General features: G+C 32.8%; 1 protein-coding gene and 1 long non-coding RNA gene across 4 annotated transcripts in view; one reads left to right on the top strand and one right to left on the bottom strand.

Annotated features, from left to right (window-relative positions):
• The window catches only part of LOC127840828 (neo-calmodulin-like), a 64,954-nt gene that overhangs the window by 37,407 nt on the left and 3,647 nt on the right, over window positions 1–23,900 (top strand). The window contains exons 3-5 of the mRNA XM_052369252.1: window positions 16,642–16,785; window positions 19,361–19,489; window positions 22,353–22,478. Of these exons, the coding sequence (XP_052225212.1) occupies window positions 16,642–16,785; window positions 19,361–19,489; window positions 22,353–22,478 (399 nt within the window). The remainder of the gene's footprint in view (window positions 1–16,641; window positions 16,786–19,360; window positions 19,490–22,352; window positions 22,479–23,900) is intronic.
• On the bottom strand, window positions 15,394–23,897 carry LOC127840831 (uncharacterized). Of its 3 annotated transcripts, none has more exons than XR_008030588.1 (3): window positions 23,841–23,897; window positions 17,970–18,139; window positions 15,394–16,829 (listed from the first exon to the last, which is right to left on the bottom strand). It is a non-coding gene; the product is annotated as an uncharacterized LOC127840831 (long non-coding RNA). The 3 variants fall into 3 exon arrangements; XR_008030589.1 differs by having other exon boundaries at window positions 23,832–23,879; XR_008030587.1 differs by lacking the exon at window positions 23,841–23,897 and adding an exon at window positions 23,506–23,785.

The raw sequence follows: 23,900 nt of genomic DNA, 5'->3' as shown, positions 1-23,900 counted from the left end.
TTTACACTGAATGCCCATATGTATTGAACGATGTTGTACACTGTATGCTGATATACAGTGCACTCTGATGGACTCTGCATGCCGATGTACACGGTATGTCGGTGTCAATTTATGCTGATGTACCTGTCCGCAGATGTACATTGTATGCCGTTAACCATTTTATGCTGGTGTTCATTATATATCGATGTACAGTCTAAGCCGATGTAGATTGCATGTCAATGTACATTGTTTGCCGATGTTCATTGTATGAAGACGTACACGGTATGCCGAAGTGCATTATATGCCGATGAACACTGTGAGCCGATGTTTGGTATATACTAATGCAAACTATTCTTTAGTCTAGAAATTTAATTAGCTCTCACTTTTTAATAGTAAGTTGATTTTGTATAAATATATCACTTCAGCTAATATTAAGTTGATTTGGTATAAATATATCTTAACTATTATAGCCATTAATAAAATTTGATAATGCGCTACAAAACGTCAGAAGATAGGCACTAATTAACAAGAGTTCCAAAGACAAGTAAGCATATACTAAAGAACTAATGATTATTTAGAAATATGCGTTTTTGTCATCAGTGTTACGCACAGACCGACACATTCGATGAAATGGTTTATTTAAGAACATATTGTCATAATGATGTTTTGCATTGCTTCAGTATGAAAATGGACACATGCTATAAATTCGTCTAAATCAGGTTTATCAGGAACCCTTATTAATGTTAATAGCCCTTTCAGCCAGCACATTGCTTTATTTTTATTAAGAGTTGATAACATGATAAGCACATTTGGAATGTAGAGGCAGGTGCAGATTGGAATATTTTATGAAAATATTATTAAAGATAGTATTATCGGTCAGCATTAAAATTGTGTGGTATAATGAGCAGTTTGAGTCATTTTTATAAAATAGTTTTAGTATTTTAAAGTATTGGCTGATGCAATACAATTATTTAGAATCAGATGTGATTGGTACAGTTTAAGAAATAATACTATACTTACAATTATAAGGAGCCCGGGTACGTTGTTTAATGATATTGGGTGTGCTGTTTTTCTTTTGGATTGTTTGGCTTTTTAAAATTGAAGAAGAGTTCTTGGAAGCATCCACTTTAATAACAGTTATAAAAGATCAGTAAGATCATAGTTCTATATACTATTTAGCATATTGTATGCATTTAATATTTTAATAAATTATATAGGCTCCGTTTAAGGCCACTGACGACAATAAAAGTAGTTTTATGGTTTTCTAATTCTTCTCTATGTATCTGAAAACGCTGTTTGTGGTTATTATGACATTTCAAATGATATAAGAACGAACACGATAGTTTATGTTGACATTATTTTATAACTTAAATATATAACCTATAACTGATAAGAGTAAATTGAACCCCGAGCATACATTACTTAAAATAAATTTGATTTTACTTTATGTAAACATACAAAATTAGGAACATGAATGTTTTACCTTTGTTAGTCCTTTTGAAATGAATTGTATTGCAATTTAGTTGCTTCTTTACATGTAAGGTATACAAATAAATGATTGTATTGATTTAAGACAAGTATTAACTTGTCTTTTACTTTGTATTTTCGTGGTTGAAGCAATCCGTGGGATGCATTTTTATCAGTTCGGTTGCATTATTGTGTATTAAAATTGTAGCGTTTAAATAAACAAAGTTCTGAATCGGATAAATTTGTTTTAGTTCGACATTTCCTTATATCGTTAAAAACATAACATTGTAAAAATGGTCCATGCACACCAAAGGATTTGTCATTGTTTATTGAATGTGTGTTATTTGAATTGCGGTATAATTTATTCTTGAAAACAGTACTGCTGATATGTGCAACATAAACTGCACTTACTCCAACAGTCAAGCAGTTCCGTGATGTCTTTCCGTAAACTATTAACCTTCTAAAAATTGCCTATGATATTAGTATGTTTTTTATTTGCGTTTTGTTTATTTTGTGATTTTGTGAGCACAATAACATATATAACAATTTACTTTAAAAATGCTGAACATTTATAAACACATATAATATACAATATATCGGCATTTTAGGGAGCATATATCTGATACGGTATATTCTCCAGGATATAGCCAGGCTATATATTATTTAGGCGCCTTGACAATTTCACAAACAAGGCTGGAGCTTAACGGTCATAGTAACGATTAATGTTATAATGCCAACTAATGTTCAGAGAATAACGCGGTCATGCGTCATTATGTGACGCAAAAGTATAAGTCAAATGTTAGGATCTGCAAAGAATGGGGAAGCAATTATCAATATCCTTCCTGGATATACAGTATGTGGTCTAATAAATGTGTATATTCATCAATACATAATTGTTGTATCCAAAATGATAACATGTTTTATGTGTGTCCTATACACACAAAAACTTATCTGAAGTATTAAATTATTCGTTTTATACAAACTACATGCAACTTGCCAATGCCTTAACTGAAACGAATTTTGCAGAATTAAACGTGTACATGCAAAATTATTTGAAATTTGTTGTTTATGGTTTACCTTAAACTAACGAATTCACCAAGAAGCAAACACACATGCAGACAGTAAAGAACAATACAGAAGAACTGTTTTGCTAATATAGTATATGTGTATAAAAACAAAACGGAAATGTTTGTAACAGCCATACAGGAACACTTTAAGACGAAACGATACTTAGCCGAGATACCGTAATATTACTAAATGATGTTTGGAATGACTTACAACATTTTAATTATCCAAAGTATTCCATCAAATGCTGTTTATTTGTTACACTGTAATTTACGACAGAAGAAGAAAGTGAATAGAACAAAATCAAATTATATATTTATTTATTTCAAATCGTATAGTACATATTTTATATTTTATTTTTGGGACCGCTCTGGCGAAGTGGATATTGTCCGCCTATCGACCAGAAGGTCACGGGATCGATCTCCAATTTGAAAACGTTCTTAAGATTTCCTCCAGAGACAGCAAGTACTAGTTCTACCCAAAAATATGAACTCTAGAGGGTTTCTATACGCCTAGGCGTTAGATGCATTCGAGATCAAATAAGTAGGTTAAAACTATTTAATACATGTTTCGATACTCTTAAATTGCGTTCTCCAAGGGAGTTGTGAAGTTACTTGTGCACAGAATATTTTCTGCAATTTCCTGCACTTATTGCTCACATTTGGTATTATGCCAACATCCCCACACCTTTTAAAATAGCCATATGTGCCGATCACAAAACGTGAACATGAACTGATCAATTTCGATTTTGTTTCATAACACGCTGGTTAACGAATAATTTTCTTTCATTAATAAAGAAAACCATTATTTGAAATATAAATTTTGCTGAAAATTGCAATGTTTCGATATCAATAATCACCAGACGAGTCAATGGTAATTTGCCTCCCTGATAACGTACATCAAGCACTTTGTTCTTCCACTGATTAAACGTTGGCATGGTGATTGAGATGTATTGGCAGACTGATTGTTAACAGGACTCATTAAGCTAAATGTGTAATACCATAAAAGGAATCCAATAATTTGAACATCTCAAAATTAGTTGCACGAGAACGACCAATTAATTAGACATAACATTCGTGATTATTTCTTCCGCATACATACAATCAATTTCTTTCATTTGGTAAAGTTTGCGGATTAATAAAAATCGTCAGGAGTTTTCTGTGTCTATCTGTCCGAAATAAATCACGATTGTTGAAAACCTTCGCGATTGTGCTAATTAAATATACATTAATATTATAAGGAACACCCAGCCAATGACGTTCGACCGTATTACGATGTATTCTTACCATATTGATGACAAACTATTAATTGCGTAACTTAAATACAAAGTAGACAGGAAATTAAAGCCATTTTTATAGCGAGTGTACTAGGTTTTATAATTCTTAGACAGATAAAGTGGAGCCGCTACCAAGAAACAGCGCTATGTTGTGTGCATTTACGCGTCATCAATATTATTATTTTACATCAAGATGTTAAACGCAACTTGGTACGGTATACGTTATAGGTAATAAATTTATTTCCTTTGGAAATCTATATAAAACAAATCAATGGCATGTTTTATTTCTTTGATACAAGAATCGAGTTACTCTGTTGTTTAAAACAACTTACACATTTAAAACACCTTTCAAAACTACGATGTTAGTCACTATATCATGAAAATACTAAGCACTTGTTCGTTTAGCTTTCAGTATAACATCTGTACGTTTTACAAATTATATTGTTTTTTTCGTGGTACTCAGTCGCGACGTGTTATTGTAGCGAATGACGGATTGATTACCTAGATATGTAAACTTTGTTCCACTCTTGCCGTCTCCTTTAGCAAACTACAAACAAGAACACAATATCTAGCATAGTTTGACAGCCTCACGTTATATATTATGACAATCGTCTAATATTGGCCTTAAGAAAGCAATGAAACAGTGTACATGCACAACATGTTTTGTTTCACTTATGAACCTTAATTCAGTCATTATTGCACTTGGTATCAAACTGGCGAGAAGTACAGACGTCCGTGAAACAATGTATATGTCTTTACTTGTGTTGACACATATATTGTTCCTCTATGATATGTAACACACTATCGAAGCTTTGGTTGCACTTTCATTTTTATTTCGAATAAATATAGATTGTTGTATGTATGTTTGTTTCATAGCTTTATTAAATAAATATGAGAATGACCGTGTTTATGGCAAGCAAGAGAGCTACTTCAATAGATTTGAATGGATTTGAATAAAACTTTAAAAGCGCTTCTCAAACTTTCAACAGGAATTTGATGACCAAATTAAAAAAAAACGTGATGTAAGAGTTATTAGTTTGGAAATAACTTCTATCTTATGTTAAGCGAGTACTTAGTTAGCATTTAAGAGGCATAAACACCTTTATATAAAAGTACATGAATATGCAACTAGTAGATTTATGCAAGATTGTCCAATCAATATGATGCGGCTCATCATATGAGAAGGCTGGTCAAAATATTTAGGAGCAGTCTTCTTTCCATATTTGAAATGCACGTTAGAGTATAGATTTTTTTTAAAGTGCTTCATATACGTTAGAATGATATACTACACTATAGTTATTATTATTATTAAATAATTACTTACACTTGTAAAATATATACTCAATAGGCATAGTATAAACATATATCTGATAAGATTGAATCTTCAGGAAAACGGAAGTATAAACATATTGAATTGTTGTTTCACGTTCACAAATCAGGTCTTCGGTTAAACAATTAAAGTAAAGATTTAAAGTTGTGTGTCAAACTAAGAGAATAATGAGGTTAAATGATAAGAGCAAACAAAGCACATTAAATGTTAGCACATGTTGGGATCTTTGAATAATATGGAAGATATTGGCAATAACCTTTCTGGATATGGTGTGTGTGGTTTAATAAATTTATATATATATATATATATATATATATATATATATATATATATATATATATATATATATATATAAAGATATGTAAAGTTATACATATCCAACATTTAAAGTTTGAAATTATTGACAAGGTTTACCATTAACTAAACTTTCACAGGAGTCAGAAACAGAAGCAGGCAGTACAAAATACTGTATAGAGCACTCTTTTGCTTTGATAGAATATTTATATATAAACCAGCCGAAAATAGTTTGAAGGCATGTATGTTCAAATAATTTAAACGAATTTATTATACGCCGAAACGGCTGTGGTACTTGCATTTGTTGGGAATGACTTACAAAACTGTAATATTATCCAAAACAACATTGACATATTGCTCTTAAGTTCTTAACACATTGTTCAAAAGCATGAAAATAAAGTGATTCATACAAAATATAATAGAATTGCAAGTTTGTATTGATGAGGAATATCTATATGTTTATAATCATTGTCGATATTTTGCTATTGTGTTCACCGTGGCGTAGTGTATTGTTGTTGACTAGCGACCGGGAGGAAACGGGGTTCAATCTTCACTGCGTAAGCGTTCTTTTGATTTTCTATGTAGACACCCAGTATTGGTTCTACCTAAAAACAGACTCGAGATCGTTTAATAAAACTTATGCTTTTGGTGCCATCGAGCTAAAATAAAAAGGTTAAAACTGTTAAGTTAATATTATGATGTCTTTTAATTACGTTTAAAGCGTTCCGAAAAGTAACTTTTGTACAGAAAATTATTAAAGGGAAGTTTTCATTTGTAATAGATTACTATCATTTACAGAAACTGAGGCGGCACATTCCTTTGTCATGCAATATTCAAATTGATCATGTGTTTGGTCTTCGTATTCGGTAACCACGTGATATAACCGTGTGCTAACTTCCTAAAAAATGACAAAACCCTGAATGTAAACTTATAAAATTCGAATTCATACAGGTTTTACTCGAAGTGCATTATCCATATTAAACGAAGAGATAATTAATTACAAGAAGAGAAAAACACCGGAGTTTATATGGTTGGATTGTTGAGGATTGTCATGCTATGATATCCATGGTCAGCAAAATAGTTGTTAGTAATTTGCCTTACTGATTACGCACATCAAGCACTTTGTTCTTCCACTGATAAAACGCTAGCATGGTGATTCAGTTGTTTTGGCAGACTGATTGTTACCAGGACTCATTTAACCAAATGTGTAATAACCATAAATGGAATCCGATAATGTATACATACTTTCTTCATTAGTGGCACTAGAACCAACTACAACCATCAATTAAGGTTCATGGGGGGGGATAAAATTCATTAAAACTTTGCTTTGTTTTTTCTTCATTCAATGTGGTACAATATGGTCAAACTATATATCATTTTAAAGCTTAAGACGGATAGAATAACATAAACACATTTTTGACATTCAATATTTGTGTGCTTTATTCATATTTTGGTTTAAAACCAATACATTTTTACACTAAATCACAATCTAAAGTTAGGAAGGATATGCACTACCTTAAGTTGAATAAATACAAAGCTATATACATATACAAGGTCTAGTTAGCAACATTTCACAGAAAATTATTGTCATAAAACAACAAATGAGTTTTTATTCAACTGCCTTTTTTGGATAGATTTCCTAAACAAAGTTCTAAAAATAACTAAAACGTAACTACTTTTTTTAAAATCCAGGTCTGGTGGATAATAATAGTCACAATTCTATTTCAAAGGCTTTACAATTTTGTTATTTACCTCTCAACCAAATTGCAAATTTTAAACCATCTCAAATTGAAATAGATTGCAGACGACATATAAAATTGTAAAGGAATATAAAGAAATTGGCAAAGCGATTGATTTTATATTTCGATTCCTTCTACCCATTTTGAAAGCGTGGCCATCACTGTGCTCCGTAGAAAAACGTGCAAAACAAATCGGTCGAAACCACGTGCAATGGTGAGAAAACCGGGTATGTGTATACACATACCTGAGAAAACACAAACTTATTTTGACAGTTGGGTGGCAACTAGTAAAACAACTATTAACATTAATCAGCAAGAGATCGCACTAAATAACAGAAATGACCACGTAGAGATATCATCACTTACCCTATTTCAAATATTTTCCAGCTGAAAATTATCCCCCACACGTCTTTTTAGTTTATATGTATTGTTTTTTCTGGAGCCGAAGTGCATCTCACAGCATATCCATCCAACTTCCGTTGTTTTCACTTTCGTTATTAAAAACTCCGTTAAAAAGAATTATTTCTACTTTAAGATTGTTAAAGCGATGTATTATTATATATCATCAATAGAATAGTATACCGTGATGAATTAAACGGAGTTACGTATCGATCTTTCTGTAAGTCTGTAAGCGTACTATTTTATGCGCAATAATATAATACATGTGATTCGACAACGATTGTAAACATTGGTGAAATGCTTCTTACATAGTTATTCTTTTGAGTGTTTATGAGGTCTGATCGTGCAGTTTGCAAACATCAACGGAAAGATTACAATCAAATGCATTTGTCATCGTCAACCGTTTGGAATGTCAATTGGGCGATGAGTGAGTTTTAGCATGTTTCTTTCTATTTTATTAATTTAAAACATTCTTGATAATTTCGCCCGGCTGAAAACATCCATTTCTTTACTTTGGACACGTTACAGGTTGTCTTTAAAAATAAAAGGTGCGATGGAACATGCGTCTATATATCTGAAATTTATCTCATTTTTAGAACACTTCCGCGATTATGCCATAAGAATATACATAAATCTTACCAGGAACATTAAGCCCATGGTTTGGCTATTGACTGTATAACGTGTATTTTATGGGCTCTTTAATAACTACGAGGGTGGTCAACCGATAAGAAGACTATGATTGCTTTGAAATTAACCCGATTTCGTAGTTATAAGGCAGAATAAGTGCGCTGGTAGTTTTAAGTTTTAATAGTTTATTAACGTCTCTTCAATACACATATTTGACAGCTATATACACATACAAGTAATTCATAGATTACAAGTGTATTGCCACTCAGTACAGAGTTATAAGAGACAGCTCTCTATCTAAAACATAGGTATTTAATACTTTATACATAGAGAAATAGAAAAATAATAAAAATTAACTAAAAAAACATAAGCATAGCATAAAATAAAATCAACTTAACAACCAGATAGGTTATGAGCTCCAGTTGACAAATTAAAACACATGCAGTTTCTAAACAGCATGAGAGATAACATTTATATATATATATATACACTATAAAATCAACTAGACACCCAGATACTAAGGTTATGAGCTCCAGTTGACAAATTTAAAACAGAATGAGAGATTACATATATATATATATATATATATATATATATATATATATATATATATATATATATATATATATATATATATATATATATATATACACACACACACATATTATATATAGGATTTTTTTAATTGAACTCATCAACAGATAATTTACAAATTTATATGTGAGCATCTCTAAAATCTGATAAAACATAGGTCTTGCTAAAAATTAAGAGAAGGCTTAAAATGCTATTTATACAAGAGTTGTGTTCGTGTCGTTAAGATCATATGGCAGGTCTTGGCACTGACTTTTACCATGTTTTCATTTGAAAGTACAAACACTAGTTTATCATTATCACAGAGCGAGTTAAAAGATGTGTTTATCTCATTAGCTTTAGAGATAAGGTCAATCCTAACACAGTTGTAGGCATCACAGTGAAACAAAACATGAGATTCATTTTCAATATCTAGCTAACATAAGGGACAGATACGCAGATTTTCGGGAATATTCTCATACCTTCCAGTCTCTAATCTAAGTGGAGCAGTTCCACATCTAAACTTAGCAAGAGCAGATCTATGTCTTAAGGGTAGTGTAGATGTAACATACGTTTCTACAGCAAATGTTTCTTTAAACTGTCTATACGTTCTAAGTTTATTACGCCCCCTACCAGATGGCCCAACTTCAGCATTAACATTATTTGTCCATATGCTAACATATTTATGCATGGTGTGGGACAACACTTGTTCACAGTAATCTCTCAGGTTTCTGTCTCTACAGTCATTCAATGGATTTAACAAACAGATATTATTAAAATGAGTTTTACATTCAAACTGCCAATTCTTACAAGTTCTGCTACTTTTGACGGAACAAAATAAAAATACTTTTTGATTCATTCTACCACTGTCCATATTAACAAGTCTATACCAATGGTGTGCAATAGATTTCCACTGTTTAACATGTGGTGGTTGCCAGGCAGTGTCGCCATACAAAGCATTTATAGGTGTGTATCGGCCTGTACCAAGGAAGAATCGAATAGCTCGACTTTCTACTGCATTAATACACGAAAATGATTTAGTGCCCCAAATGGCCGCACCATATGAAATTATAGGCCAGACAGTCGTATCATATTGGAAAATACTTTATATGGCAAACCGCCTGCTGATTTACATTTAGCAATTAAAAGACCAAGCGCTCTGCCAGCACTTTGTGCCACACACTTAGCAGTGGCACCAAAATCTAGATGCTCATCCAATAGGATACCAAGGTACATGTACTTGTTCACAACTTGCAAATTGTAGTCACCACATGTAAATGAGATTGTTGTTCTATTTCTACAATTAGGTCTAAAATGCACTATGTGACTTTTATCATGATTCACAACCATACAATTGAAAGAACACCATGTATTTAAAACATGTAACATAGATTGTAGATCCTGCTCATTATCAGAGATAAGAACAATGTCGTCTGCATAAAGTAATATACATAGTTTTTCATTATCACTTATCGATATTCCTTTATCCAGGGCTTTAATTGCAACAGCTAGATCGTTAATATGACCTTTGGACGTTCGTGCGAATTACACAGTTATCGTATTTAATTGATGCTACGCAACTTTATCTAAATACTGATAGAGTTGATAAACTAAAATCAAGGCAAGAAAATAAAATAAAAAATGTATAGGCAATGTTCTTTATTGTTTTCATCATTTGTACACGGAAAAGGTATAGCTGCCGCAAGAAGCACAACCATTTGGAATCCGTGTAAGCGTTACCGTGACTGTAACTGTCTATAAAGATGTTCATCGCAAATTTGTTTTGCATAACTGGTAATAAACTTGTTTTCTTTGCAACTCGTTATAATACAAACAAGTCAAATTTGCGAATACTTTTTTCAAGAATTTGAGATACTCTGATGTCAAGTACACCTTGCAGATTTAATACACCTTGAAAAACAATGACGTGTGTCTCTCTCTGTGATTGAGATACTAACACATATCGGTTTAGTTCTAAGTATATTATCTTTGCGTTTTACCAATCCAATCAATTATTTCTTGACACTCGAGAACGATCTTGATTAATTTCAGACATAATGTTTTAGCGAATAATTGATCCTTAGTCTGTCGATTGTTTGCCAATCAAGCGGTATCATTTACAAATATGCAATCACGGAAACGTACTCTACGATATTTTGACAGCCTCGGGTTAACATAACATCACATCCGTCTAATATTGGGCGGAAGTCAGAAAAGGAATAAGTGTACGTGTAAGAGTAGTTTTGTTTGATTAATGTTTCATTATGTAGTTCATATTGAACATAGCGTCAAACACGAGAAAAGTACAAACGTGTGTGTTTCAATGTACTGTCTGTACTGGTTTTGAGTGTTTCGCAAAGATATTTGAAAAACTTTTGACGAATTGATTGCACTCTAATGATGATCTATCCCGAATAAATATATAATTTATACGCATATTTTTCTGCGTAGCTATGCTAAATAAATGAGAGGATGCAATTGGTTATGTGCGTCCAAAAGATCTACTTTAAAAGAATTGTGTGTGTAATGAAAAATATACACATTTATACAGCGCTTTGTGTTATATCAATATCCATGGGTGACCAAATAAAATATATACTTTAAACTAACAGAAAGTAAAATATGTTATGATTAATTGCCCTCTGATGTTAGGCGAAAAGTGTTCTTATTTGAAAGCCTGAACATAAACAAATCATAAATGAACCCATACAGGTTTTGCAACTTTGCATACTCGATGGTAATAACTTTTCCCAAAGACAGAAGCAAAACGGTTTGATATGTGTTATTTTAGAGACTTGTTATGCGATGATATCAAAGATCAGCAGTACAGTAAATACAAATTTGTCTCTCTGAACATTAACCTCTTTGTTCTTTCACTGATAATAGGTTGTCATAGTAATTTAACTGTATTGGTAGACTGATTGTTAACACGACTCATTTAGCCTAAGATGAAATAACCACTTAAAGGAATCCGTATTACTGGCACGACAAAAAACGACGACAAGCACATTTGCCATTCATTATATTGTTTCCGTATGCATTTAATCCATTTCTTCTTTTTTTGGTCAAGTTTTAGATTGTCTGACAAAAAAACTGGTGGGGTGAAAACTTTGCCGTATATCTGAAATGAATGCGATCTCGAACACTCCCGCGATTGAACCATTCAATTTTATTAGGAACACCAAGCAAATGGGCTATTGACTGTGTTAATAAATAGTGTCCATTGGGCTGTACAACAACTGTCAGAGTGGTCAACCGATAAGAAAGATTGTGATTGGTTCAGGAGAAACCGGCTGTTGTATCGAATGACAAGGCAGATTAAGCAAGCTTGCAAACAGTTCGAAGAAAATACGAAGTTTGTTTTTACATATTTTACCTGCGAAATTAACGCTAGGCGGTAAATGTAATTTTTATAGCAAATGTACTTCTTTTTATGATTCGTAGAGAGATAAAGGATAGCTGTTTCCCAGTAAAGGCCTGTGTTGTGTTTATGTTCTTGTTATCAATACTTTTACTGTTGATAGAGATGTTCAAACCAATTTTTTTAGCAATGCGTTATTTGTATTAAAATGATTATTTTGCAACGATATATGATACAATCAAATCAAATGTGTACTTACTTTTGTTTCAAAAATGTTAGTAACTCTGAAGTTTAAAACACATTACAAATTTAAAACACATTGCAAATTAAAAACACTTGCAACTGTATTATTAAGAAACATAACATTAACCTTTCAGAATAATATCTTGAACAATTGATTATTTCTTCACACTCAGTCGAGAACTAAATAATCCTGATTTGTTTCAGACCGATTTTTGTAGCGAATAACTGATTAATTTCCTTTTTCTGTCGACTATTTGCCACTCAAGACGTCTCCTCAGCAATCTACAAATACGGAACGGTACTTAACGAGAATTCGACAGCCTCTGGCTAATATAATACAACACTTGTCTTATATTGGGCTGTAGTCAGCAAAGAAATCAGTTTACATGTTAAAGCATTGATTTATTATACGTTAATCAGTCCTGTGTGCACATGACGTCAAAGAGGAATGAAATACGGACTCATGTGCAGAGATTTACTACCGTAACCTGGTTTTGATAGAAACAGTATTTCTCAAAGGTATTTAACTAACTCTTGAAACAATGATGGCACTGTCAGCGTGTGATGATATATTGTGTTTATTGCATGCAACATAACTTCTTCAATAGTAGTGAATGAAAAACTAAACTGAACGTGTTAATTTAGAGCACTTCGTATATTATCAACAGCAATTGAGTACCAAATGGAATAAAACGATGATTTAAGAGTTATAAACTTCTTGAATAAATACTGATTATATAATGTTAAGCGGAAACAAATTGGCATCATATGATTACTTTAATAAAATACGTGAATGTGCAATTAGAATTGTAAAAAAATTAAGATTTTCGAATCAATTTGACGTCTCTCAACAATAATAGGGACCGGCTGATGTATGTTAGATGTCTGTAAGCAATGGTTCAAATATCTCTTCAATTAATGTTTGCTTAAAGCATTGTACATGAGTGCTGCAAATAAGTTAGAATAATATCTCCGCTCCCTGATCCATGTATTCGCACACCTTATATAACGCCATATATTAATGGCACATTAGTATTGCATTCTTAGATAAAAAAAGTATGTTTTGTGATCCGAATGATTACTGATACAGACAGTCGTTTTAGCCTTGTGAAACGGTTCGTATTCGAGTTAAAAGCAAATTCAATTCAATATAATCATGTGTGCAGTCAACATAAAGCATTACCTTGAATCACAACTCAAGTATAGGCAAACCCGAAGTTTTTAATTTTTGGTAAACCACCAAAAAGCTGTACATATTACGTGAGCCTTTACTAGAAATCCGAATCAAAACTACCAACAAGAAATACATTATTTAGTTAACGATGTAAAGAACTTTAAAATATAATGCGTCTAACTGGTTTGTTAAGAATTGTTTACGATGTTGATCAAACGTTACTCAGTAATTTTATTATCGTTGTAGTGAAACAGATACAAGTATCAGCACAATGTCCACTTGTTGATAAGATTACGATACCTCACCGTGTAGTACAAAAAGTATATTATCGTAATGATTCTCAGAGACAGGACGCGATACAAAGTGTAAAGGCAAGATGACACAGTTTAGGAGTATATTAATAATAATTATTGCAGCACATTTCACGTAGTTATTGTAGTCTGATATAAATCTCAATTCTTAATCACTGCTTATACCCTTGAAGACCAAAAATAAAAACGACCTTTTAAAGCTTTAAATCAATCTTTATAATTATATGTATAATCATGTAAATGTAGCTGTTAGTGAAATAGGCGAATGTGTCGTCGCTGCATACTGCGCCGGGTGTTAACGGGCGACGTGTATCCCAGTGATCAGGGGTTTAGTATAAAAGTAGGCTGACGATGTTCCACAATCAAAATCAGACTGTAAAGCCGAACCTTTACCTTTATGTTTATTTTTGTGCTATATGTATTAGCCTGTATTGCATGGGCTAGTGGTTTCTTACGGATTTTAATAATTCTTAAATGAGAATATTTCCAATACCAAATAATGTTGGTTTACTTAAATCGACGCAGTTAATCAAATGCGCATTGACAGTTGCAATTATGTTTGTCATAGGCTGTCGGAAAATAAAAATTCGCAGCTTATTTTTGAACGTCAATCTTCTAGAAGAGTTGTGCGTCTGGGTATTTTATTCGAAACAAGCAATGTCATAATTTAAATGTGTTCTTCCTATCAAGATTATTTCAATCTAACAGAAAGCGGTTGCAATTCATGTTACACGATTGGAGGCAGACGTAACGTGCATCCAATAGAGCTAATAACTGACTTGTAACCCCTTGATTTGAAGCATAACAATTGCAAATTGTAATTACCAAAGAGTTCGTCGCCGATGTAGATCAGCGTAGATCAGTCTGGTCAAAAGTTACCCTATAAAATAACGCCATGATTCGTGGCCTCATTAGCGGATAAGGAAACTCTTGACCAGACTGTGCGAGGGCGCAGGCTTGTCTGGAGCTTTGCTGACCGCATCTGGCATAATAAAGATTTTGCGCGACACGGGTCATTTAATAAGTTGTATTATATTTTACCAAGACATACAATTACATGTAGTAACACGATTCATATTACTCATTTTAAAACCTTTATGTTATGATCTTGACATTTAAATTCTTCTTACTGTGTAGGATTATTCTTATACATTTTAAATTGTTTTAAATTTGCATTCCCAAAACCTCCTACATTTGTCCCAGTTTATAGTTTATAACATTATTTAATGTGAGTATGGAAGGAACAACGCTTGCCTGGACAGATATCCAATCAATTTATGGTCTTTATGGAATGCGTTTTACTAGAACGATGTTTGACACAGTTGGCTAACTGCGATGGATCACGTATGTTATATATGCCTCATAAATATAACGCCGATCCAGTCGCAGTCGTAGGTATTGTATAAATTATGGTAAATATACTTGCAGATCATCTATAATCGACTATGGTTGGTATCGCCTTGTTGTGTTTGAACTGAAAATTATATGTAAAACCAACAAACAACCAAATATTTATATTATATTACAAACATACAATATCATACTTAAGTTACACGTTTCTTTTCAACATAAATTTAATGAGACATATAAAAGCCAAATATTTGATTCCATCATGCTGATATTTCTGTATGATTTCTAATATATTTTACAGGCGAAGAAACTCTCCAGTAAAGAGCTGAAAGGTAGGGAAACAATACAAGACGAACATTACTAATGAGCAGCCTTACACATACACTATGAAATTGTAGTACCACTTAATAATATTGTCAAACTTCGCATTTGTTTAAAGAGTTTTAACGCTTTTATTTGTTTTGGGTTTATTGTGTATTGTTTATTGTTTATTGCCATAAGCTAAGAAAAAAGTGTGATGTAAAGTAAATCAAAATAAGTTGTAATCGGTATTTAAACAAATAATCGTATATATTGCCATACATGTTATGCTAGTAACTATATGATTTTATTATGTTGTATAGTGTTTAAACGTGAGATTCGTTCTGGAAAATCTGAACATGTTGGTAAAGTTTCGTCTCAGATTAGCTTGTTTAGTCCGCACTGGCTAATCAATTACGACACTTTCCGCCTAGAATACCTTTCCGCTAAAAAGTGACTTCATTAAAATTTGAAAAAAAAAATTGAAAGAGGAAAGTGTTGTCCCTGGATAGCCTTTTCGGATTGCACAGGCTAATCTTTAAAGATACTTTACACACATGCATTAAGCACGGTTTTCCCACAAAGCGACTCACGTGATATTGATGTCAGCTGGCAGGCTTTGTTTTTTCCAGTATAATTGTGTTGAATGTTTTAAATAAAGGAGCTATTTAAATAGTTGAACACATTAAAGCTTGATGAATAGCATGGCGAAGAGCTTTGTATTATCTTTTTTGTCATACATCATACTTTTCACATCATTTTAAAAACATATGAATGGGAAAAATGGTCATTAAGAGATGCAATGAAATTTTAAGATGCATCGAATTATCGATTGTTTATCGAATTCAACTAATCTCTGATTGTACTTTTTTGCATATAGGTTAAACATCTTTAATTAAAACGTTGGTGTTTCAATGTTCATATTTAACCGATATAAAAAGTGTATATTAATTAATACATAATGAAAAATAACTACATAATTATCCGTTACAAGTTAAGATACAGCAATTTAATAATCAAAAAATGTATATAAAGATTCGAAACTAAACATTCTAAGAATTTATTTGAATGGAATCGATTTCAAAACATGACAAATTCCAGGCAAATTCTTTTTTGCCTAAGCAAGTATAGCTTAGACGACTATTTTGTATTTCAGAGCTGCGGAAGACGTTCCAGATGTTTGACCGGAACGGGGACGGGCGAATCTCCGCATCGGAGCTGTCAAACGCCTTCCGGGTGCAGGGCCAGTGTATACCGGAAGCGGAAATACGTAGCATCATACGGGAGGTGGACGATGATGGTGAGTTGGTGTTACTTGCAGTAGCAAATATTGTATGATTCAACCTAAATCAAGAATGAAATGATTACTAAAATTTTGCATTTCTAAATAACCGTGCACATTTGTGGTAATGCTCTTAAATGATCATACATTTACATTAAGTATTCATAACTACATATCACGATCGAACATTAATTATCTCTAATAACATTTCAGATTCATACATTTAAAGAACTTGACTTTGTGATATTAATATAAATATACGTATTAAACAGGTTATATAACCGCGTATATGTTCCAATATAATACAGGGTCATGTATGCAATCCCCTTCGTTAATGTTCTAGAGGTTACTTGATTTACCATAAATTACAAACACGCATATAACTCTGTGTTAAAGAGTAATAAATTGGTGCTTATAAAGAATTCATAAAACATTGTTGCGATAAACGTCGACTTGCCAGAACGTTCCACATTTTTGTGAGAGAGACGAATCGTTTTTCTACACTGCTTGACAAATACGCGCAATACTTTCCAATTTCCGTCAACCTACGCTAAATCAAATATTAGACATTAAGAAGATAGCAGTGGTATGTTAGCAAAAACGCTGCTTTTGCGTCATTTTTAGGAGGGAGATTCTTGATTCAGTCAAAAACTTTACAAGGCGCGTCATGGGAAAATGAGTCTTATGACATATGCGGCTATCGTAGCTCTAGACCAGCATGCGCAATTGCACAGTACATGTATTGTAAGGAGCGAAGCTGTCCGCTAGAATTAACGCAATGCTTCATGACCTCAAAAAACGGACCGGGTAGAGCTAGACTGGCCGAATATAGAATAACTCATTTTTGCATGACGCAGGACATACACAATTGATCTAATTAAAAATAACATTTAGAAATAAAGTTGGGTTTAAAAATATTCCAGCCAAACGACTTGATTTTCGGTTAAACTAAGAGAAAGTCAAACTATATTAGAATAGCATCAGCGATATTTCTAACAAAAAGATTGTATTAATTATTCAGAACAGCGAATTCAGATCTAGGAAGAAATGGTTTAAACAAATGTAATACATGATTGGTGGGTGATTAATACAATTGTTTTCTTATAAGCGAACTATATTGATTCAATATAAAGCGTAGTATATATATATATATATATATATATATATATATATATATATATATATATATATATTGAAAGTACCTTTTAACGTGTACTCGTGGGGCTGTTCGGTTAGCGGTGTGGTTGGCACATGCGCTTCTCACTTCGGCGACCCGGGTGCAATTCAACTTCCCGGAAGCATGTGAGCTTGGTTGATGGTCACCATACAGGACAGGTTGGGACTGCTCAGAGTACTCAGCCCGCCCCGCCCCCTGCAACACAAGATCACACACAAATAAAAAATATTTTTAAGTACAAAACACATAGCTGGAAATTATAGTCGTCATTCACAGTTCGTCCCAACGTTCGTGGGTAAAATAGTTCATTATGTTAGAAAGGCACAGACGGACATAACAAACCTCAAAATACACACTCATACTCATTTACTCATTGGCATTTCTGCCGCGATGTATTTGGAAAGAAACTGTATACTTAACATAAACTAGGTCCCTGAGGCCTAACCCGAATAACGCAAATTTATGTGCAAAGCAATTTTGACATTTGCCAATGAACCTCAGACAAATTTACTCTAGCACGAGCTAGTCTTTCAATTGCTGAATAACCGAGTGTAGTTCCATTGAATTCTTAAAATATAGACACCTTATATTGTTCGATCGCTTCCAATATCTTGGGACCCGCGGGACCCTCATAAGTGAACCGACTGTCATGTTAGAGTTTCAAATGTAGTCTGGGCCCGTATTCACCAAACAATTCTTAGACTTAAGTCTAAGAATAAAGAAAATTCTTTAAATTAGAATATTCAAGAATTTCTTTAATTTTGAGTCAAACTCTGCTGTAAACATCTCTATCTATTTTATTCTTCATATAGAACATTTTGTTAATGACATAATCACCAGTGGAGGCCTGTATATATTCAAACACTGAACACATTTTTCTTGGTTCCAAGTCTATTCTTTATTCTTAAGTCTAAGAATCGGTTGTTGAATACGGGCCTCGAGCCTGCTTTGTGTTTCTTGGACGTCTTGTAATGTAACAAGTATACTGTGGAACAGGTTGCTAAAATACGCAGACGAAATAAACAAAATATACCAATGTCCAAATAGATCGGAAATGACATCAATATACACATCTAGCATTTATTGAAATAATAAAATGTTCAAAACGCAATTTGCGTCTTCAAAAAGGGAACGTTTTCACTTTAATCTTCAATTCGATACTGCAGCATGAATAATGTAGTATATGTAACAAATGCACTATACAGTATGTTGCTAAAATACACAGACGAAATGAACAAAATATGCCAATGTATGAAACAAAGCGGAAATGACATTTAAAAGATATGTCTGGCAATTGTTGAACTAGAATAACGCAAAAACTTAATTTGAATCTACAACTATGGAATGAGTAACATTTATCCGCATTTCGATATTATACTATGAATTATGAAGACTAGTCCTGCTCGATTGTTTCAGGAAACGGTCAGATCGATTTTGAGGAGTTTGTGAGTCTAATGACGACAAAATCACAAGATGCCAGGTCGGCGACACGTGATGAATCCGAATTACGAGAAGCTTTCAAAGTGTTTGATCAAAACGGGGACGGTAAATAGTGTTTATGTTATCGCTTTATATATATCTATCAAAAATCGCATTCTATTAAAACATAGAAATGCAAATGTTGCAGTTTCCATAGATCGAAAGAATTCATGTGTTCTATGCAAGAAGTGAGCTTTTGAGATCGAAATTTGTTCGTCATATATCAATTGTTATTCAAACGATATCTCTAACTTAACCGTTGTGAGGATGTTAAAAAAAAATATAAAAAAAGCCATGATCTTTGGTTGAGAATCTCTGTAAGTTGATCAACTTCCGGTATATATATAGGTCACATCGGTTAAAAGCATATTTTTACCCAAAATTGATACTTAAAAAATCTCGCCTCCTGGGTCGAAACAAGCAATGCTCCATGTGTCCACAGGTGGTTAGCGTGTGGCTATGATATTAATTATTGAAAACATCTTTTTGAATGATAAATAATCAAATTATAACGAAAAATCAATTTTTCTTGAAAAAAATCACTATCAAATATATAAATATATATATATATACATATTATATATATATATATATATATATATATATATATATATATATATATATATATATATATATATATATATATATATATATTTATTTATTTATTTATTAATATATTTGAAAGTGATTTTTTTCAAGAACAGCCATAACTTAATCAATTGTGCAGCGAGTTGCACGATATTGGTCTGGTCTAATTCAACGCAGATATGAATTTCCTTTCTGGCAATGTACATATCTTGCAAGATTTTTACAAATGCTATATCAAATTTTAAGAAATAGCACGATTCACAACTCGCGTAACCTACTCGTTGTCGATCGGACCCGATCTAAGACTGAATTATTCACGGAGTAAAGGGCATCTCCCCCTGCAAAGTTCGCGGGCCTCTGTATTCAATAAAACGTATGAAAAAAAGAACAACAATCGAACCGTTCCTGCCGTAACATTTTGCATCAAAATAAACTGCCCAGCGCCAGTTTCAACTGGTTGGCATGTTAAACACACATTTGATTTCATTGGTCCAATGCAAAGGTAGGTCTTTACACGTGAAGATTTCATTCATTAATCGGGTCCGATCGTCACCGAGTAGGTCACGCGAGTGGTCATCCTTTTACTTTGTTGTACTCATGCTCCTTGGGTCGAAATTGGCAACGCCCTTCGTTTTATTATATTGTTATGGTGAAAACTTAAAAAAAATCTTCTCATGATTGTTACAATATCAATAAATTTGCGTTGACGTACTTGCTAAATATGTGTATTACTTCAATAGACTAACGCCGTATAGACCTGTTCCCGCGTGACGTCACGCGTACCTGCGTCTTTAAATCCGGAGTATTCTGGTTCGGAAGAGAAATAGGGCGTGATAGTTTAAATTTAAACGATTATATTTATATTTATTTTTAAACATGCCAACAGATTGTTCTACTGTACTGTAACAAATAAGATTGAAAACAAGCAATAAATAGATACATTATATATACACAGCATATAAAAACATCAACATATATAGGATCTGGCACGAGTTGTCATATCATACCATAATTTATTAAACGAGTTCAGGAATTTTGTTAGTAAGCGAGCCTTTGGCAAGGAAAATATAAACTTTTGGAATTAGTTTTTAGGGATAAGTGGTTGCATATGCATGCATTATGTGACATGACTTGGTTGCTTTGGATTATTATTATTTTTGACTTTTTTGCGGCCCGCGAAGAAAGGCCTATGAAAATTCTAGTTAATGACCTTGTTATTATTTTAATATCAGAGGGTGAGAATTTTGTTTTCGCTTTTTTTTCTTTTTTTCTCTCATTAAACATGATTTTATATATTTATTTGAATATACTATCCAGGGGACGTTACTTCCACCTGTGAGGACACGTCGGACTTGGTGTTTTTTAGCAGTAAACTATGCGTTAAAAACGTATTTTGGAGTGTGTGTTTATCATGCATAAATGTATATTTCGATAGGAATTCAATAAAATACTCATAGTGTGGTTTAAACTAAGTTTCGATAAAGACATGGGAGATAGAATTGGAAATGCATATCGTATAAACGTTTTTGTTATAAACATCGGATTAAAGTTGTCAACTTAATTGTTATAACAATTTGATTAACGATGGCATTAAGGTAAGCGTGTCGGAAACCTGTGTTTTCCCGGTTCGAATGTTTACACGTTAATTTACATAAACTGTATTCATTCCCGTCTTAAATAAACTATGGCGTACCGTTTTAGTCATTGTTTTGTCAGTTTTGTTAAAGTAAAAATACATTTGTTGACTGTTTTCGTTAGTTGTTGTATATAAACGTTGTTGCTCCGCCTCTCGTGTGATACGTCATCACACAAGCCACTCGAGTGATACAAACTCTTGGAACAATTGACTAGCGTAATATTCCGTATTTATTAAACGAGTTCATGAATTTTGTGAGTAAGCGAGCCTGGACGAGTTTTATAAAAATATGGTATGAAATGATAACGAGTGTCAGATATTTTTATAACATGCTTTTAAATTAGCAAATTAAATAAATATTTATGCAAACATAATGATAAATCCCGATTGTTATTTATATTTCGTGACGTCATTGACGTTGGAACGTCATTTAAGTAAAATAACAAAATGCGATTGGTCTATCGAACGAAAACTAAGCCAATGAAAACGCTTAACAAGTATATTACGCATGTGTAAGATAAAATATTCGTAATGGTTATATAACATGGGAAACATGGTATGGCATGTGATAAATATGAAATGTTATTTAGGTGTTATAATGTTTTTTTCAGAGTCTCTTTTCGATGAATTGACTTAACAAGTGCCATTATCCCTATGGTAAACACTGTTTTAAAGTATGTACTGGAAAAATAATCATTATTTCAGGCAAAATAAGCTGCAAAGAACTGAAGGCCGTGCTAAACTCAATCGGCGAGAAAATGACAGAGCGTGAATTCGCGGAGCTGATCCGAGAAGCGGATATTGACGGAGACGGCTCTATTAGTTTTGATGGTAACGCATTTCCTTACGTGAATTGTTCGATATATGCGTGTGCCTAACACTTTCCGAAGAAAAAGAGCAGGTTTTCGTGCGCAGCAACATTGTATTGTTCGTACTTATTTTTGCTTTATTTAACGGTAAAATATGATGGCGGCGATTAGTGAGTGTTTTAAGAGTTCATCATTCTTAGATGAGTTTTAAGGAAATTAGTGACAAACACATTCCCCTTGACCAATATTATAATATTAATGTTATGTAGCATAATAAAAAAAGTCGTTACATTCGTAAGAACTATAATCTTTCAAGAAGATTGTAAATTTCATCATGCCATTAAACCCATTTGATAGTTACTCAATTACATTTTTCAAAATGAAGACATGTCTCACTTGCATGGAACATGTCATGTTTAGACATTATATTGACCAACTGTACTCAAAGGTATCATTAAACGAATTTCACGCCGAAAAACATAAAATTCGACTTTATATATTTAATGGTTTACCAGTTCGTAAGTGTGATTGTTTTTTAAACGCACTTAAGAGTAAAAGAAATAACATTTAGCCATAACTTATTGCTAAACATAAGTTAAATTAACAAGTGAGAGGTGAAGCTGGCTTTCTACTTCAATTATCGATTTATGGATGTATATCACATATCATTACTATAAATAGAAATAAAATGACGTCTCGAGCGGGCCATTATTCGTATCTAGCGGGCCAATATAAATTATATCAGCCCGCCGGGCCGATTTATCATATCAGAAAATAATGCAATCGCGCGACTAGAGCTTCTGAACAAAATGGCGTCCACATTCAGTCTTAGCCAAACGTGATCAATAAAATTAAGCTCCAACTCAATGAAAGAATCGAACATAATTATAATTACACGTAGCACAAGATTTGAAAAATACAAATATCGATTTAAACTAAAACTCATCTGAACATTTAATTGATGCCTCTAGGCATATTTGTGCTTTAACATGATTCATCAAACACTGAAAGTTTGAAACAGCAAAATTTATAGAAAAAGACACACATACCTCGATGACAACCCTACTCCGTTTTTATAATAACAAAATAACACAGAGATTTGTAATTCCTTTTTCTGCTATTCTATCCGTTTATCTTTTTGATTTTAAATCACACTTTTTTAAACGATTGCATCGATTGCTAAACACTGTCCCCATAAACACGATTTACTAAATCGAATGTTGACAAAAGCGATTACTTTTATTTCTATCGATGCTTTTAATGATGCATGACAACAGAGACGTAGATAACACGTCTCTGATGACAAACACAAAATCCGAAATACGTTTTGAAATCGCTCGATGCTTAAAAAATATTTAATTGTTAAATAAAAAACCTCCACTACCACGTCCGTTGTTTAAAAACCAGAGATTTTACATGTAGGTTGTTTCGTCATTGAAATTAC

The sequence above is a fragment of the Dreissena polymorpha genome, chromosome 8 (genome assembly GCF_020536995.1).
Source record: "Dreissena polymorpha isolate Duluth1 chromosome 8, UMN_Dpol_1.0, whole genome shotgun sequence".
NCBI lineage: Eukaryota > Metazoa > Mollusca > Bivalvia > Myida > Dreissenidae > Dreissena > Dreissena polymorpha.
The sequence above is the reverse complement of the archived record's forward strand: the minus strand, read 5'-3'. Positions and strand labels throughout refer to the sequence as shown.